Source organism: Tinamus guttatus, unplaced genomic scaffold, assembly GCF_059628265.1.
Source record: "Tinamus guttatus ecotype Peru unplaced genomic scaffold, ASM5962826v1 Tinamus_guttatus_pri_ptg000213l, whole genome shotgun sequence".
Lineage (NCBI taxonomy): Eukaryota > Metazoa > Chordata > Aves > Tinamiformes > Tinamidae > Tinamus > Tinamus guttatus.
The window spans coordinates 9,998,032-10,015,666 of NW_028288747.1; the positions used below are offsets into that span (position 1 = coordinate 9,998,032).

Genomic DNA, 17,635 nt, shown 5'->3' on the forward strand with positions numbered 1-17,635 from the left:
TTCAGTTTTCAGTTTTTTTATCATGGTTTTTGACAAGGCTAACTAATCTCTGTAAAACACTGTTTTTTTATGTAACAGACTATAGTTTAATACCTCTTGATCAACATTACCACCTGAAATAATTTTCTCCCATTACAAGATTTGGAGGCATTATGTAAGAACTTCCAAGCCTTGTCTCATCTTTACTTTCATTGGTGCAAAATAAACAGATAAATCTCTTTCCAGAGGGAGCTTTGAGTGAAAAAATGCAGAATTGGATTGTTTTGAGCAGGAGTATTTATGCACAGCAGCACTTGGGCAGAACGGAGTGCCCAATCCATGCCCTGTGAAGTTTGCGTGCAAGCTAGAAGTGACGTGACCTAAATCCAAAGGTACAGTAGCACAGGCATTTGGACAAGATGCTGGCAAAAAAATAGGAAGGAGTTTGTATTGCAGGTTAATACGTGTACACACATGCATTGTGTGTATATAAACATATATGGAAAAGATATAATTACATGTAAATATATGTATATATGAGAACTATGTTGAATGAGAGGCAGAGTGGTGACCATTAATTACAGCCTCTAGGCATGAGCCTGGTGTTATTTGTGCCTAGGTAATTTTTGTTATGAGCATTTTTAGGGGTGCTTTCTGCCTTAATGTTTTTAATGACAGCATTTTAGTATCATTAAAACGTGCAAATGCACAGGAAAGAGGGAGGCCTTTGTACGTGTGAGCCCGGAGCTCAGCGCCCGGCCGCGAGGAAGCGGCAGTGGGGGCAGCTCGCCGTGGGCCTGCAGGGGACGGCAACCGCCCTCTTCCCTCAGCGAGTTGATCATTTTTGGATCGCGCTTGTGCTCTCAGTTACGGAGGCGGCTCCTGGCTTCAGCTTCACTGAAGTCTGGTGGCTTTGGTGGCTCCACATCTATGAATCACGATATGAGGGCCGGGGGCTCCACGCATCGGCGCGCGTGTTCCGAGGCCCGTGTCTCGGCCGCAGAGCGCGGGGCCCCGTGTCCCCCGGGAGCGGCGGGGGCACTTGCTGTCCCGCGTGGGCCGCGCGGGGCTCCGCGGCACCCCGAGCCGCGGCGCGAGGCGCGCGGGGCCGCGGCCGCTCGGCCTCTCTCAGCGCCGCGGGCGCCCCCTGCTCCGCGCCGCGGGCGCCGCGCGTGGCGGGGGCCGGGGCCGCCCGCCCTGGCGCGGGGCGCGGCGCTCCCCGCGGGACGCGCCTTTGTGTGCGGAAGGGGTGGGGATGCGGCCGCGCTCCGCGGAGGTTCCTCGTTATTATTGGGCGGCGGCGGGGGGGGCCGTGGGCCGAGCACACAAAACGCGGAGCCCCCCCCGCGCCGCGAGCGCTGCCTGCGCGCGGGAGGCGGCGGCCGCAGCATGTTCTGCCTGCGCCCCTTGCCGGCGCTGCCGGCCCCGGAGGAGCGCTACCGCCAGGTCCTCTCCGCCCCGCGGGTAAGGCGGCCGCGCCGCGCTCCCTGCCCGCTCCCTCCCTCCCGCCGCGCGTGGCCTTGCGGCGCCGCGACCCGCGCGCAGAGCCCGGAGCGGCGCTCGGAGCATCCCCGCGGCAGGTTGCTCGGGGGGGCGGGCGCGCGCCCGTCACCGTGCGGCGGGGCGCGGCAGCCCGAGGGGAGTCGCGGCGGAGGCGCCGCGCTCGCGTTGCGCGGAGCCCCCGGGCAGGGCCAGCGGCGCGGCGGTAGCGCCGGCTGCGGAGGCAACAGGTCCGCGCCGCGCGGGCAGAGCTCAGCGCACCTGGAAACCATCCCGCGCTGCGCGCCCGCGGGGTGCGGAAGCATCTGTTAAGTTTGTAAACGCGGCAGCGGGTTTCGGTGCGGTCTGTTCTCCGCTCGACTCAAAGGCAGAGTGCTCGGAGGTGTTTCGTGGCAGGCGATTAATTAATTGACGCTTGTTCTTATTGTTAGCGGTCTGGCTAAGGGGCTGAGACTCTGAAATGAAATCAGTATCTAGCGCTTCCAATGTGCTCATGGGATCTCTTGGGAAGGTTTAGCTTTCAACGGTTCAACTATGGAAATAGATTTTTCCATATGGCCACTTAGACCCTTCCTGCGTTCTTACAAGATGAACCAGGCAGCAGTATTGAATTATAATTCCTTACTTTTGTTTTCATAACCTATTCTTCCGGCTCTCTATGTTACAAGCTTCTTAGGTGCTGTGATACAGGCAGCATAGGCAGTGCTAGCTCATCATTATCTAGCATAAACAACCACAGAAAGGTAAAGCAAGGAACAGTAGCACTTTATACCTCACCGCAAAAGTGGATGACACCTCCTGAATGCACTGGAGTTATAAACTTTGTAAGGGTTTTTGGACTCCTCCGGGGGCAGGGATCCCAAACACTGTCCAAAACTTTATATGAGAGAGAAATGTACTCAATATTTTCCCTCTTTTATCAAGCATTTATAGCCAAGCCTCTCTTCCTGTGAGCTTGGCCCTTCAAACTTTATATATAGTGTTTGTTCAGGTAAGCTGTTTTAATGGAGCCAGCAGAACTAATTTTCCTGAGAAGGCTCTTAGGGTGCTAAGAAAGCCAAGCAGCAAAGTACATGTCTCCAGGCTAGAGAAATCTGCTTGTGCCCTGCTAGTATCTGATAGGGGCATTAGGATGAAGTGTAGTTTTTCCTTCATCTTTTGGAGCCTGGGAGTATGGAAGACTGAAGAGAGCATTTGCTTCCTGTCCAAAAATCTTTGTGGGTGCTCCAGTGTGTCTGTGATTGCAAGTGTGTGTGGTGAACAAAAATACATTTCAGACCAGTGTGTATCAGGGTTGGAGGTGCTCTATAATATGAAATGTACAACTGGACAATTCAGTATATCTGGATTATTGTTTAGATGATAATTTTGTGTTAGATTATGTCTGCAGATGTGAATGGAAGAAGCCATGACTGTAAACAGTCCCAGTAATTACTTAAAAATGCAAGGTTGCCGGACTACAGGAGGGTTTTTTTTTTTTTTTCCTAAGATTATATACATCTTTAAGCCTTAACACTCTGCTCCTTTGAGGAACATTGCTGTCTGGCCGTTATGTGTTTGGCAGTATGGGGCTTTGGTATAATTTCTTGTTATTACTCCCATGGCCAAGAGAGGGGTTCTTTCGCAGGCTGCTGTGGATCAACATCCAGGCAGAGCTCTCCCTTGTAGAAAGGCAGTGGTGTTTCCAAAAGAGGGTGGAATCGGGCAAGGGAACATGAGGATCCAGCAGAGAATCCCAGCAGCTCCTGCTCTTGCCACTGTGTAAAAGCTCTGATCCAGGAATGCTGAATTCCCAACTTTCTGCAGGAGTGGGAATAGAGTGCTTCCCTTGGTGAGTCCCAGTGGCTGCACGAGCTCAGTGAGACTTTGCTCCAGGTCATCCCAATACAGGGATAAGCAGAAATGGTGCTTCCATCAGAGAAGGGAGCTGTGGCTTTGGCCCGCAGCTGGCCTGGGGGGCCATGGATGTTCTCAGGCTGGGCAGCCAGCACTGTTGCTGTGAGGTGGCCGGCACTGTCTCAAACAACCGCAGCTCGGTTGTGTGGGAAGAGCCGAATCCCGACAGCGTGTCAGGTATTCCTGGCAAACGCCAGCCAGGTTTGGGTGTCAGGCCACGCACACCAGGGCAGGAGTAGGCGTGCGCCTGCAGCATAGGCACCTCCTCGTGTTAAATGTCCTCAGCACCAGGGTGGGAGGTGACGCGTTGCTGCTCCTGCTCTCTCTCATTTTTACCCTCATCAGAAGCATTTCTTCAGCACAGGGGGAAAGGGTGGTCAATAAGTCTCTTTTCTGGGCAGCTTATCACACTAGTGCAGCAAAAGCTCAATCCTCCTTAAGGAGGACTTGATAAGCAGTGCCACGCTGGCCACGCTGTCCTTTTCTGTCCCCTCGGCAGCCATGGTTTGTCCTCTGGGGGAGCAGTGTTTTGTCCAGGGCTCTCCTGAGGAATCACCTGGCCACCAGGGCACAGAATCATGTCCTCCTCTTGTCAGGATGTGCAACCAGCAGAACGAGTAACTGTGAGCTGCCTCCTTGCCTCCGAGAGTCAGCGTGAGGGAAGATGGGGCAAAAAGAGGGAAGGGGGATGCCTGAGTTGCAGCCCGAGCCCAAGGTGGCTCCTTGGCACATGGCTCTGATGGACACACATCCCGGCCTTGGTGACCTTCCTGCGGGGGGCACCTCGCTCGTGGGTGACCCTCCTCTGCCTCATCCCCGTGCCCGGCCAGGGAATGTGATGCCGTCCGCGCCCCCCCTTCCGCCCCATGCCCCTCTATAAATAACTGCTGCCGGGCTGACCTGTCAGATTCCCGCGGCCGCGCGGATCCCCTGACCCGGCCGCCTGCAGTGGAAAGTCTGAACGCAAAAAATACCGCAGTAAAAATAGAGCAGCGGGGTAGCCCCTCCGGCAGCTCCCAGCGCCGGGAACGGAGGACTCCGGGGACTCCAGCACCTCGCGCCAACGTCTCCCTCGGCTAGCGGCGCCTCCGCCTCCTCGCCCTCCCGACCCCAACTTGTGGGGCTGCACTTTGACTTGGGAGCAGGTCTGGGCCTGCTGGACCTCAGCGCTGCCGGGGCGTTGGGAGCTTCCTCCTACGTCCGAATACACACACTCACATTAATATTTTTAAGGTGTGTGTCCTTCCCGCCTTTTAAGTTGTCATCTAGCAGCATGTTTGCATCTTCCACTGGGGTTCTTCTGTTCTGGAACAGGCAGTTCTCTCCCAGGTAACATTTTTAATTTTATCTTGTCTTTCTGATCAACAAACATGAAAGAAACAGAGATAAAGATTTAATACATTAAAAGTAAAAATAATGATGAGACAACAATCAAGCAGGAACTTGCTGTTTCAAAAAGAGATGAAGAGTGTTGCTGCTTCTGAAGTCCTGGATTACGTTTCAGCCTGCGTCTACCTGGGACAGAAGGATGTTCTCCTAGAAAGATAGGCTGTCCTCTGATGTGGTTTCAAACCACCCTAGTTTAAAGCAATGCTTGTCTAAATGATATACATCCTGCAGGACTCCATCTTTTAGATGTGCACTTAATATGTACTTACTGCTCTTTTTAGAAAGGGCACAAAAATGAGAAAGTTCCCTAGACTTTTCTTCATAGAATAATCTGTGAGAGCGAGCTCCTGTAAACCTGTGGGAAAAAAGTGTCAGGTTGCATCAGTGTGTCTTTGCCAATGATCCTGTAAGCTGTGCCCTTCCTGAATGCCAAAGCTCTATTTTCTGTGAAAAAGTAGCATTTTTTTAGATTGAATAGTTAAGTCTTCTTCACCCAGTGTTTAGGGGAAATGATTCTTCCTCTAGGACAGCATCAAATTATATCTATTTCAATTCATGTTTTATAGCTGTGAGGAAACCCAAGATCAATAATCAGTGGATGCTGTTCGTGTTTAGGGGCTGCCTGTCAAATTCTCTTTCCATTCCTCTTTAACTGCACAGCTGCAACACTGCATTCTCTCCAGCATAGAGCCCAGTGTTTTTAAAAATGATATGCTAGCATCTCCCACGTCTGATCTTCTTCATACAGAAGAGATTCAATTTTTAATTTTAACAGCAATAGTAATTACCTAGATTGCCATTGCTATTTTAGTCAAAGAAGCTCCCACTTTCTAAATAACCCAAAACTGACTCTCAGTTTTGCAGAAAGTCACTTAAGATCATCTCAGACTTGGGAAGTCTGATATACTTCCTATAAAAAGACATTCCCATTTCTTCTGACTAGGGCAGTGAGAGTATATTTAACTGCTCTTTGCATTGCTTGGTTTATTTGGTTTCAGAAAGAGTCAGGGCATTTCCTTGGAGATTAAAAGCACTGGTAGCATGGAGGAGCTTTCCATCCCAGCTCTCCCAGACCTACAGCCCCATATATGTGTGATACAGACCTGTGCGTGCTCTGGACTTCCCTGGGTCTGCAATGTGGCATGGAGATTTCTTCCCAGTATTCCTGCCTTCAAGGTGAAGTCTTTCTGTGTTGCCTACATTTAAGGGGTCATAGAACCTGGGACCTGGAGATTATAGATGCAGAATATTCTGACAGTTGCCATTTTTTACCCCCATTTCCTGCCACTTTTCCTCATCTTCAGGAAGAAATACCTTGAGGAGAAAACACAGTGATATTAATAGCTTGTGCATTCCCCATGTAACACGTTGTTGAGGGACAGACTTTGCTGGGGGACAGCTTGGAAGACACTAGCCCTGTGTACATTGTCTGAGTAATTTATCTTTAAAATATATCAGAAACTGTGAAATAAATAGCCCCTTTTTGATTGCTCTTTGATTTGCAACAAAAGAATTAAGTAGTAGAATTAAGTAGGATTAAGTAGTAAATGCTAAGATTAAATGTTTTCCTGCTGGGCCATTTTATGGGGTGGGAATTTACATAATTCATAGTGCAGGCAAACAAGTCTGGAAGGGAAGTCTGACATGGATTGATCTGTTTCAAAACTATTAACATTTCTGCTTCTGAAAGTCAGAGTGTATGGAATAGTGTTGATAGTGGTCTGGAAGAACTAAGAACCCAGATGTTTCTCGTTTGCTTTTTCGTCATCATAAATGGGATTATTGTGTGAGTTTTTGTAGATTACTAAGGAAAATATGAATTCGAGGAAAACTGGTTTCTGTTCGAGGAATGGCAATTAAATTGAATAGTTCTAACTTTTCATTCGAGTCATAAATGCAATAGGATTTATCTTCTCTGACAAATTGATTCACCCAGTTTGTTTAGGTGATTAGACAAAAGTTTTTGTCCTAGCAATCCTCATGCAACCCATAAAAGTCTGATTCTTTATCAAAGTTATCATTAAAAAATTGCATCAACCTAAGTGATATTAGATCACTTTTTTTCTTTTTCTTTTTCTTTTCCTATCAGTGCGTTACTTCATAGTTTAGACAATAATGAATAAATTTATTCGCTACTCACTTCTTCTAGTTATCTCTGTCAAGTTCACCTGGTAGTTTGTTCTTTTTATTCTTTCTTTTTGAAATGAAATGTTCAAAGCTGACATGTTTCTGAACAATATGGCATCCTAATGAAAAATGAACTAATTGCCTGTACATTTTCTAGGGAGTAGGTTAATGACTTCTAAGTGATCTTGTTTAATTCCATTTTAATTTCTGAGAAGAAAGCAAATAAAAATTCAGCTATCTTGGTCAGGTGAAGCCTTGCTTTGACTCTAAACGATGGCCTTACCTTTCATTAATATTGCTGCTGTTACCCTTGGTCAAAGAGTTATTATATTTTCATTCACCATTTAGAGAAGAAGTCACTAGTGTAATTTTGTCGTAGCAAAAGTTTATAGCGTGAGAAAAATATATACCTTTTAGATAAAAAATGAATAAGAAGTATTGAAACATAAGGAGACAAGTGCTTTTAAGAAGATTTCAACATCTGTGTAGCTTGCATTTCAGTTTGGCATCTAGTTCATATCACTGAAATTCTGGCCTTTAATTACATATTGAACAATGAGCATGATAGGTACAATATACTGATTATTTCAAGTTCAGAAATTTTAACCTACTAATCAGGGATTAACAGAAGAAGAGAGAGATCTTGTAATGAGACCTAGTTGCCCTGTTTGGGGTAGGGGCCTGGTAGCATTTCTGCATGGGCAGTGACTGATTCACTGCATGTGAGTCACACAGCCCAGGCAGGAGTTCTTTTTGTCGCTTTCAGTTTTCCAGGCTTAAAACCTGCTTTCATGAAGAGATATTCTGTTAACTCAACTTTCTTCTCCCACCCGCCATCCTCCTGAAATGTCTCTTTTGGCATCTTTTTGTTGGCACAAATTAGCCATGACACTATTGAAACTTTCAAATAAGCCATCTTTGCAAACCTTAGAAATTCAGAAAAAAAAAAAAAAAAGAGCACCCCCTTCCTATCCCTCCACTCCTCAAAGCATAAATCCTGCCTTGATTGAAGACTAATTTCTCACATAACTTTCCCACTGCCTGCTGAGGTAGCCTGAATGGATGTTCCAGCTCTGGTATTGAGAAATACCAGATAATTCTAACCACAGCTTAGTTCTTAAAATGAATGTCTTCATAGACACTTAGTTTTTGAAAAAAATCTGATATCTTCCATATGTTTACTAAATCTTGCTTGGCTCATGAGACATGGCATCAGTATGTATCTTTGCCACCAGCTGTCAATAATAAAGAGAGAGCTTAGAAATGTAACATCTGCCATCAGCTGAACTATTTATTAATTTGAATGTTCATGAAAATTCAACAAAGTTCTATTGTTGCTTTGAACATGGGAGGCTTCCATTGGTGTAACTGCAAGTTTACATTAGTGAAATTATAAATATATATATATAAAATATAAAAGATATTAAATATGTACTATATTTAAATAAGCAGGTAAACAATTAACACATCCCAAAGTGGAATTGTTATTCAGCAGCACTCCATTTGAACAGTTAAATATTCAAAAATTTCCTTTGAAAAGAGAAAATATTCAGAGATGCTATTGCTCAAGAGAGTAACAATGTCTCCGCTACTCTCTGGTCGCAATAAATATCCTTTTCCTTCTCTCTGAAGGAGGATCAGAATGAAATAACAATTAAGTGACATGTCTTACTCTTAGCTTCAAAGAAGTGGAGAGTGGTTATTGATACCACACTCGATGCTTGGAATCCAAGGAAGTCTTTTTGTTTCCACCTCCACTGTTGAGGTGAGGTCTCTTTCTCTCTCTCTCTCTTTCTCTTTTTTCTCTCTCTCTTTTCCTCTCTCTCTCTATCTTTCTCTTTCTCTCCTCTAACAACCTTCTTTCTATATTTCATAGTGGTACGAAATATATTTCTATATTTCGTAGTGGTGCATCTTTCTTCTCTTCTTTCTAATATAATCATTGCATTGTGCTTTAGTGCATGGCTTGCTCAGAGTATTTTCAGTTTATGATCTGACAGTGGTCTGCTATTTTCCTCTGTATTCTGTATTTCTTGACAAAGCAAGCACTAAGCATACTGGCAATAGTCTGATGGCCCTTTTTGCAGAGCGAAGAACACTTGTTAAGTTTGTGATGTTTGTAGATAATTTCTGTCAAGTGATTATACCATGATTCTGGTTGCTTTGTGGACTAGTAATTTAGATGCTATTTTGGGTATAAAAGGAGTACTATGCATTACGTTAGACTTTTCATGTTCCTTCACGGTGTATCTCCTTTACTGCAGTCAACACTGAAAGAATGGCACTCACGTGAATAGCCCTTAATACCATTTCACTAGGGACAGAACATCTTAGCTATCATAAAAATTATCTTACATTTTTAAGCATCTAGCACCTCATTTAATATAGAAAGTGATTATATTAAAAGCAAATGACTTGTCACTTTGACACAGTGAAATTTCCTGACTACATTGTATGCCTTGCTTAATTGAAAGAAAACTCTCTTTATTCAAATGTTCTGTGTTGTTTTTGTTCTGTCAAAGGTGAAGGTTACATTTTAATTAATGGTGGTGGTAGGAAGAGAACTTGCATCCATAGTCTCTAATTTTTGGGGCTATGCTTTGGTGCAGCACTGTGCTAAAGCTCTTCATGCCAACCTGTCTTGTATTTATGGTTGGTTTCTTTCAGTCCACCCTTAAGGATTCGGCCTGTTTTTCAGGCTTCTTGCCTTGCCCTCTTTGCAAAGGAAGATTAAGCTATAGCAGCAGGGTGCCCTAGTCTTGCAGACTGGGAACATGAAGCAGAGGCTGCATCATTGACCGCAGAGGGAGCTAAGGGAAACTAGTTAATTTTCGTAGCCACTAACCAGGGTCCCTAAAGTGGCCTGACTGAATAAGCAGATAGCGTAGCACCTCTGCTTCCTCCTACAGGCTGTTTTCATTTTAAAGATCCCATTATTTATGTCTAGTTTGGGATTCATTGTCTCTTTGAGTTGTAATCTCTTCAAGATTTTCACTGATGGGGATCAGGAGTTTCAAGTTTTTGGTGAGATTTGAAGAGCACCTTGCCTCCTTGTCACTTACTGATCTAAAAAAGGGCTGCAGAGAAGGTACAAAGCTGCAGAGGATTCCTTGCTAAACCAGAAACCTTCTGAGATTTGGTGGGAAAGAATTGGGAAGACAGAATACACCTGAAGTTTATTCAGATACCATTGGCATACCAGAACACGTAAAACTGGTGCAGGTATTCCTCATGCATTGCAATGTTTGTAGCAAGAGGAAAAGAAATGATACCTGGGAATATAAAAAGAATAGGTATAATATATTTGAATTTATATCTCCAGGAAAACTCATTACATTCTCACTGATCATACAGGGACAACTAGCACTACCTCCAGTTACTTCATATTTACCACAGAAACTGGTAGGGAAAAAACTCATAGAGATGTTCAAGTGGTGGAAAAATGGCATTTATTAAGTTTATGCTTATGTTGAGTCACTGATGATGGTTTTAAATGGGTTTAGTGTTATTCATAAGGTCTTTTTCTGTAGAATGGAAAAATAGAACATGCTGTTTAGTTGCCTATAAATATTTACTTTGCCATTATACAAAAGTAGCAATTCATGGCATTTAGAGAAGCATGCCTTTCACAATCCAGCATTCTTTTCTCGAGCAGTCACTGAAAGCAAATTTGGATGTCAGAATCCCTTTTGAAACCTGTGGAACTATGAGGAGAGAAGAAACGTGGGCTCAGAACGATCCAATGTGAATCAACCTGAAAAAAACAGTTTATTGAAGCAAAGCCGTCCCTTATATAGCAGTTCCTTGCTCGCGCGCCCGCGCTCCGTCTCATCAGATTGGCTCGAGCCTTTCTCCTGGTTGGTTGTCGTCAGGCTCCGTCGATCTTCCCTTAGGTCACAGGTTCAGAGTATCCTTGTCTTCTGCGCCACGTGCTGACTCCAAGGCCTGGTATGGCTGGTTCATCGGGCGGCCATTTTCCTCCAAGAACAACTCCACAGAACTAAGTAGTCAGTAGCTCGCTGTTGTCTGTGCATTGAATGGTGAAAGTAACAGAAAAGTCTAATGAGATACTGCAGCGGATGGTTCTCAGGGAGGTTGGATATCACTAATTCAAAGTTTAGTGATAATAGAAAAAAAAACCAAAAAACAAACAAACAAAAAAACCCAGGAAGTTGCACACAGGCAGTTCTGCAATTCACTTCACTTGTAGTGTATCTGCAGTGTCTTGTAACCAGTGGCATAAATAATAGGTGAAATTTCTATTATTAACATGGAAAGTTTCCTTACAAATAGCTTTGTATTGTGATGGAGCACAAGACCTTGGAGAAGGACAGAAAATCATGCTGTAAATCCCACTCTTTCCTACAGTCTTAGATAATGCAGGAAAGTGGGCACTGACATTAGGAGAGGGCTAAATATGGACTCTGGAACAACTTCTTAAGAAATAGTTAAAATTCCATGTGTGCCATTCAGCTTGATAACCTATTCTTCATGGAAAGACACTTGTAAGAGAGCCATAAGGGCATAATGTAGGGAGACGGTCACGTACAAGCCTGGTGTTACAGACCTCTCGTGAGCTTCTTGCCTGTTTGTTTGGACGCGTTTACACTCTCACATCCTGTCACTGCCTGTAACCCCTAAAGCAGGACGCTACCTCCAATATGATGGATCTTCCCGATGGAGAGGCTAAATTGCTGTTCATCATATTCGACTGATGAGTCATCTTTTGGGGTGACATTGTCTGGGATTAATAATTCTGTAGTCCTATTTCATCTTACTAAGGGTAAAATTGTAAATATTTTGAATGTCAATTCTGAATTAAAAATGTATTAACTTCAAAGCAACTCATTTTCAATCAAATTTCAATCTTTCTAGTTATGTATGTCTTAAATTTGTATTTGTTTTTCCTGTTTAAAAAGTATGATATTTTTCATATTTTTCTAATATGTAAGATCATAGACTTAATGGAGTTCTGCTCTAAAAGGATTTTTATCCCCGTTATGTGTAATGTAAATAGATGTTTAACCTCATTTTTTGTACATGTTCATTTTTCTTTAATTTTATGAAGCACAGCAGGATTCAGAACTCGTTTCCCTCAGTTCCTCTGTATTCCATTTGTACTGCTGAGCATATTACTAACTAGATCCACAGAATACTGTAATAAATTCTGGTCTTGTCAAGTCAGTCCATTGAAAATACGAGAAGTATTATTGTGTGTAGTAAGTGGAATGGTCCATATCACTTCTATTGTCACTTAAAACAAAGATGCTAATAGTTTCCCAATTCCTTAATAAAAGAAACAGATGGAGTTCTTGAATAATTAATAACAATTATCCTGATTATAAAATAAGCTATATTTAACTTGTATTACTCAATGTACTATGTATTTAACATTTTTGAAATGAAACGGTTAGCCTTTTTTCTAGCTTGTCAGGAATGTTGAGAAGTTTTACTGAAACTATGAGTTTGCAGATATTGCAGGTCTAACAAAAGTAAATTTATTTGTATCTTTTCATTAAGAATCTAAGAGCTATTTGCAGCACATATTTAAATGATATTTTTATTGCACTATAGGAGTTGTATCGGAGTCATAAACTGTGCTCTTTTGTTTTTCAGGTTTTAGGGACAAATGAGGATAATATGGGGGATGGTTGCTCTCAGAAACTGGCCTCTGCTAAATTCCTTCGACTTCTGCTCCTAATATTGATTCCTTGCATCTGTGCCCTTATCCTTTTGTTGGTGATTCTGCTTACATTTGTAGGTGAGTGCTATGGGGTTAATTAACATGCTTTTAATTAAGGAGAATCAAATTGAAATATGACTGCAATTTTAAGTGCTCCTGTAGTTGTAGGCATAAGTATCTCTCTTAGCACCTCTTCCTTGAATAGTAAAGTAATAGTATTTGTTGCATAGAAATAGATAGATAGAAATAGATTTAGATTTATACCTTTAAAATGTATTTAAAGGTAACAAAGTGGAAACCTTTCCTGAATTTCTGAAAGTGGTTTCTTGATGTGTGTACTATCTAGAAAAGGTAGCATGCAGCTCATTTTCAGCAGTCATTTTACAATACACAATTACTATATATATATATGTTTAGTTGATATACAGCTTAGAGACACTTAAATAACTAAGTGGAATGGACTAAGTTAATGTCACATACTGATGCGCAATGAGGATTTTTCTTATCAGGTGGAGGTTACTTATAGTCACAACTCTTTCTGAACAGCCTATGAAATATCACTAAAGCAAAATATGTATATGTCTTATAAATGTGAAGTATATATCAGTGCAAACTGCCAAGAATGTTTTGTTGAAACTTGTTGCAGATGCATTAGATTTCATAATGGCTTAATGTGTTAACTAAATCTGTGTGTCTGTTATAGAATGAACTAACAATAATTTATTACCTGCAAGTTTTTAAAAAGCTTTTCCTTTACAGAGAAGCTGAAATATTCTGTCTTTAAGTTGTTGCAATAGCAACATGAGATGGACAGTAATGCTGTTGTAAAATATTACTTCATTAGGAAAAAATAGTAAAAAAATTAGTCTTTTTTCTTTTCAGTGATGAGAAACTGAAATTTTTCTTTTTTTTTTTGTTAATGACAATATTTCCTTAAGTATTTCAGAAGAACAGCTATAACAAATACTGTAAATGTTTGAGTTTATAGAGATATAAATATAATTCTATATTCAAACCCCAGCTTCAATATATAGCATACAAACAGCGAGCGTGGGAGAAAACTGAACATGTGTCTAAATAGCACCTTCAGCTCTGTCAAAATCTAGACAACTTAAATGTGTTTTCTTAATTCTGTCTGTAGAAGATGATTTGTAACAAGATGTTTTTATGTCTGTTCATTTCATTTAACTTAAGTCAGAAAACAGAGTTAATGAATGTTATGTTTGACAGCTATGTCTTGGGATATATCCTTAAATTAAAAGCAGGCTGAAGCGGATTAAGATCAAGCAATAAGGAAATATGATGCCATTCAATTTACTTTCCTTATGTTTAGCATTCCATTTGTATCCTTCATATCCTCTGCCCTAGATTTTCATTCTTTGGTGAGAAAGCAGATAAAAAAACAGGTGTATCTACATCAGCTGTACTCAGCAACCTCCTCTGAGGCATTACTGACATAACAGTCATTAAGACTGTAAAGTCCTCCAGGGAAAGGGGGACCTGTTGTGACCCTACTTCTGGAGAAAAAATCAGGAATATCTCCTCGTAAACCAATGTAACAACTTCAGGCTTGGTGTTATTACTCCAGCCTAAAAATCGTAAAGATCCCTTCAGCTTCCTTTGAATTATGGTGATTATGATTTAGTATTCTTCTCTCTCAGTTTGCAGCATTAGTTTTTATGTGCATTGATAGCCAAAACCAAATATATCTGATATCTGAAATTAAATGAACTAATTCTGTGGACATCTTTGAAGTGTGCATAGTATAATGTGGAAACATAATGTATTCTAATAGTATATACTGTTCTCTTGTAATTCTGTCTGACATCCATAGGCATTGAGAGACATCTCACATCAAGTCTCACAAGACTACAGTGTATTTTTTTGCGTTTAGTTAAACTAATTTTCATTACTTTCAAGAAGGCAAGCAATAACTGATTCCATCGTTTGAATAGCTCAGTCTTTCTTTAAAATGGAAAGTCTTAAATCTGTATCAGAATCTATAGTCAGTGTCCAATTTTGCTTACATTGAAAAATATCGTAAAATAATACATCCTGTGTAAAAATTACTAAGGTGCAAATTTCCAAAGTTTATAAGAATGAAGAATATCTCACATTTTCATCCTTTTCCTTTGAAATATGAAGTATTCTAAACTATTTGAAGTAGTAAATATTTAAACAGTCATTCACAGCTGGTGAGCTTAATGAATCATTTGGAGGTTGTAGTTTTCCAAATGATGTTGAGCCCCAAGGCATGTGATTTTCTGTGGTCTCACATTCAAAATTGTCCAGCAGCATGGAAACACTAAACTGTAACTGTGAAAGCAGCACAAAGTATTAACAACTCCACTGGCAGTATCAAGGGCAATATGTGCTGTGAGAGGAGCCCAGGTCTAGGGATGTAACACTGAAGTGTACATAACGTGTCATGCCAGCACAGACAGACAGAAAGTCCTAGCGTCTGAAGCATGGATCTGGTGTGGTGTAATGGGTTGTGTAATTGGTTATAAAACAATGCCAATTATGTTTTGTTTTATTATCCAGTGCCAACTGATTCTTTAATACAGTCAGTAATCAGTTCAGGGTTGATTTCTGAATTAAGTTAGAAGCATTATATGTATGTTCCATTTACTTTCTTAGATTATGAAAAGCTTTATTCATAAATTTTTCTAGCTATATGACCCATCTTGATCAAGGGACTACAAGAAATGAATTTTGAAATCACAGTATTATGACTAAAACTAGGAATTGTTAGACAACAACAGTTGTTAATGTGCAGTCTCCCCCCACCCGCCAAGAAAAAGAACAAAAAACCCTTACTGTCTTCCCCTCCAGTCCTTTAATCTGATCCTGACATTTTGCTGGGACTTCACTGCCTGGCTGTCAATAGCTGGGCTAAGGGAGAGAGCCTCTCCTTTCTTCACAGGACCTTAGTAGCCTAGCTTCATTCTGAGCTTTCTTAAAAGCTTCCAAAGCCAACTTCCAGGTGCTTTTTACCTGGGACCTTTTTTTTTTTTTTTTTTTTTTACCCTAGACACCTGGTGAAAAGAAGAAGGAAAAAAAAAAACGAACAACTGACCTCTTTCTTGGCTGTTAAGCCAAGAATTTCTTGGGCAGCTGGTGAGCTGCTTAAGGTAATGTCTTTGCTTCCCAGAAAGGGTGGAATAAAGTCTGTTACTGCAGCTCAGCAAAAGGGGAATGATTTGATATGCCACAATAACTCCATACGATTAGTGATGTGCCCCTTCTTCCAGAGCTTACAGAGCCACAGGGACTGACCTTGCAGAAGAAACCTCTGTGGGTACATTGCAGCTAGCTACATTAATGAACCAAAATTTCATTCTCCGTGTAATAGTCTCTTCCATCATACATGCTTTGCTAAGCCTCTTGGCTCTATTTGATTAGGTCTTTAAACAAACCTGGCCTTTTTGAGAATTCCTGCTGTGAACCACTAGAAATCAGCCACAGCACACACAGCCACATTCTCTGTTTAATAGCCTGAACAGTGTGACTGTTTTTTAGATATCATAACTATCTTTAAATCTTCAAATAAATATCAATTTGCCAATAGGGAATAGCAACTGGAAAGTGATCAGTAAGACTCTTGGCAAAGCGCTGCTTTGAACTGAAGGAGCTTGGTGCCAGTTTCTCATTTGTGTAGTGAACATAATGAATGCCAACATGCTATATATTTCTGTCACCTGGGCATGTCCAGCTGTAGCTATACACACAAATCCAAAACAGATATATCTATTTCTTAACTAATCTGGCCTATGATTTACTGCCTACAGCTCTGTATAAACTCAAATCTGAAGAATAGTTTGGTATGATGTACATGTGTGCACATAAAATACACAATCTGCATTTTATATGGTGTTATATAGCTGTTAGCAGACATTGATAGATAGTAAATGGGTTCTTATTACAGAACAGATTAATCAAATTTTGTTTTATCATTACACTTTTCTTAGGAGTCTTCAAATTGAAATAGTTCTTCTGGGGTTTTTGATGCTGTTAAAAAAAAAAAAAAAATCTCCAGTAAGCTAAAGTTAAAATCGAAGATATGCTGAAGTATTTTAGGGGAGAAAGGACTAGATCCAAAGAAAATGTGAACCTAACTCAGAGAGTGGAGTCTCCAGCCTGGAAGCAAGTATTCAAATTTGCTCTTCAGTGCCCTGGAAGGATGAGAGGATGGGAGAACAAGGTGATTCAGGAAGGTGATCCAAAAACCCTCTAGAGTCAGTTGAAGTAGAGGGGTCACGTGGAGTAGGCCACGTGCCAAGCAGAAGCGTGTGCCTGCGGACCTCCCTCAGGAGCACAGGGACCTGCGTCCAGGCAGTGTGTGCAGTCCGCCAGGACACAGTTGAGACATCTTTCCTGATGTTATCTAGAAGTATTCTTTAAAAGAACACAGTAAAAACTCATTATTTTAATGCCAGATAGTCAATTGCTGGAACACTCATCCAGAAAGGCGGAAAAACTGGATTGTTTGAACTTCTCCAGTCTTAAGCAGCTAGTCAGAAAACTGAAAGATTAAGGTAAAACTTAAACCCAAAGATTTTAAAGTATGGAAATAAAAAAGTTACATGTATCCAGGATCATAAACCTCCTTCCCATTAATACCAATGTTTTCCTCCCTGTGCTGACTCTCTGTAAAGCTTATTATTTTGGGGGCAAGAACTGTTAAAGAAAAAGAAATTTAATCACTGTCATTAGCCAAAGTACAATTGGGAAGGTAATTTTTCTAAAAGTAGTTCATTATGTGGTACACCTGTCAGGAGCCAAAGAGGGGTTGTTATCGCTGTGAAACTATGAAAATAGAACAAAAATGTTATTGTTGGAAAGGTGGGTTGAACATACAAACAAGCATTTGATGAGTAACTCTGTAGAGGAAACAAATGATTTATGAGTGATGATAAACATAGCTATTTTTATAATTCTAGAAAGACAACAAAATAAAGGGGAGAAGAATAGAATCGGATTGGTAACGTTGCAGTACTTAGTGATCCAGTAGTTTAAATTCCTGCAGTAGTTTAAAGAACAAAAAACAAAACAAACAAA

General features: G+C 41.5%; 1 protein-coding gene across 1 annotated transcript in view; it reads left to right on the forward strand.

Moving 5' to 3' along the window:
- Window positions 1-1,362: 1,362 nt before the first annotated feature.
- CORIN (corin, serine peptidase) overlaps window positions 1,363-17,635 on the forward strand; it is a 114,200-nt gene continuing 97,927 nt past the window's right edge. The window contains exons 1-2 of the mRNA XM_088524720.1: window positions 1,363-1,443; window positions 12,508-12,652. Of these exons, the coding sequence (XP_088380846.1) occupies window positions 1,369-1,443; window positions 12,508-12,652 (220 nt within the window). The 5' untranslated portion in view covers window positions 1,363-1,368. The remainder of the gene's footprint in view (window positions 1,444-12,507; window positions 12,653-17,635) is intronic.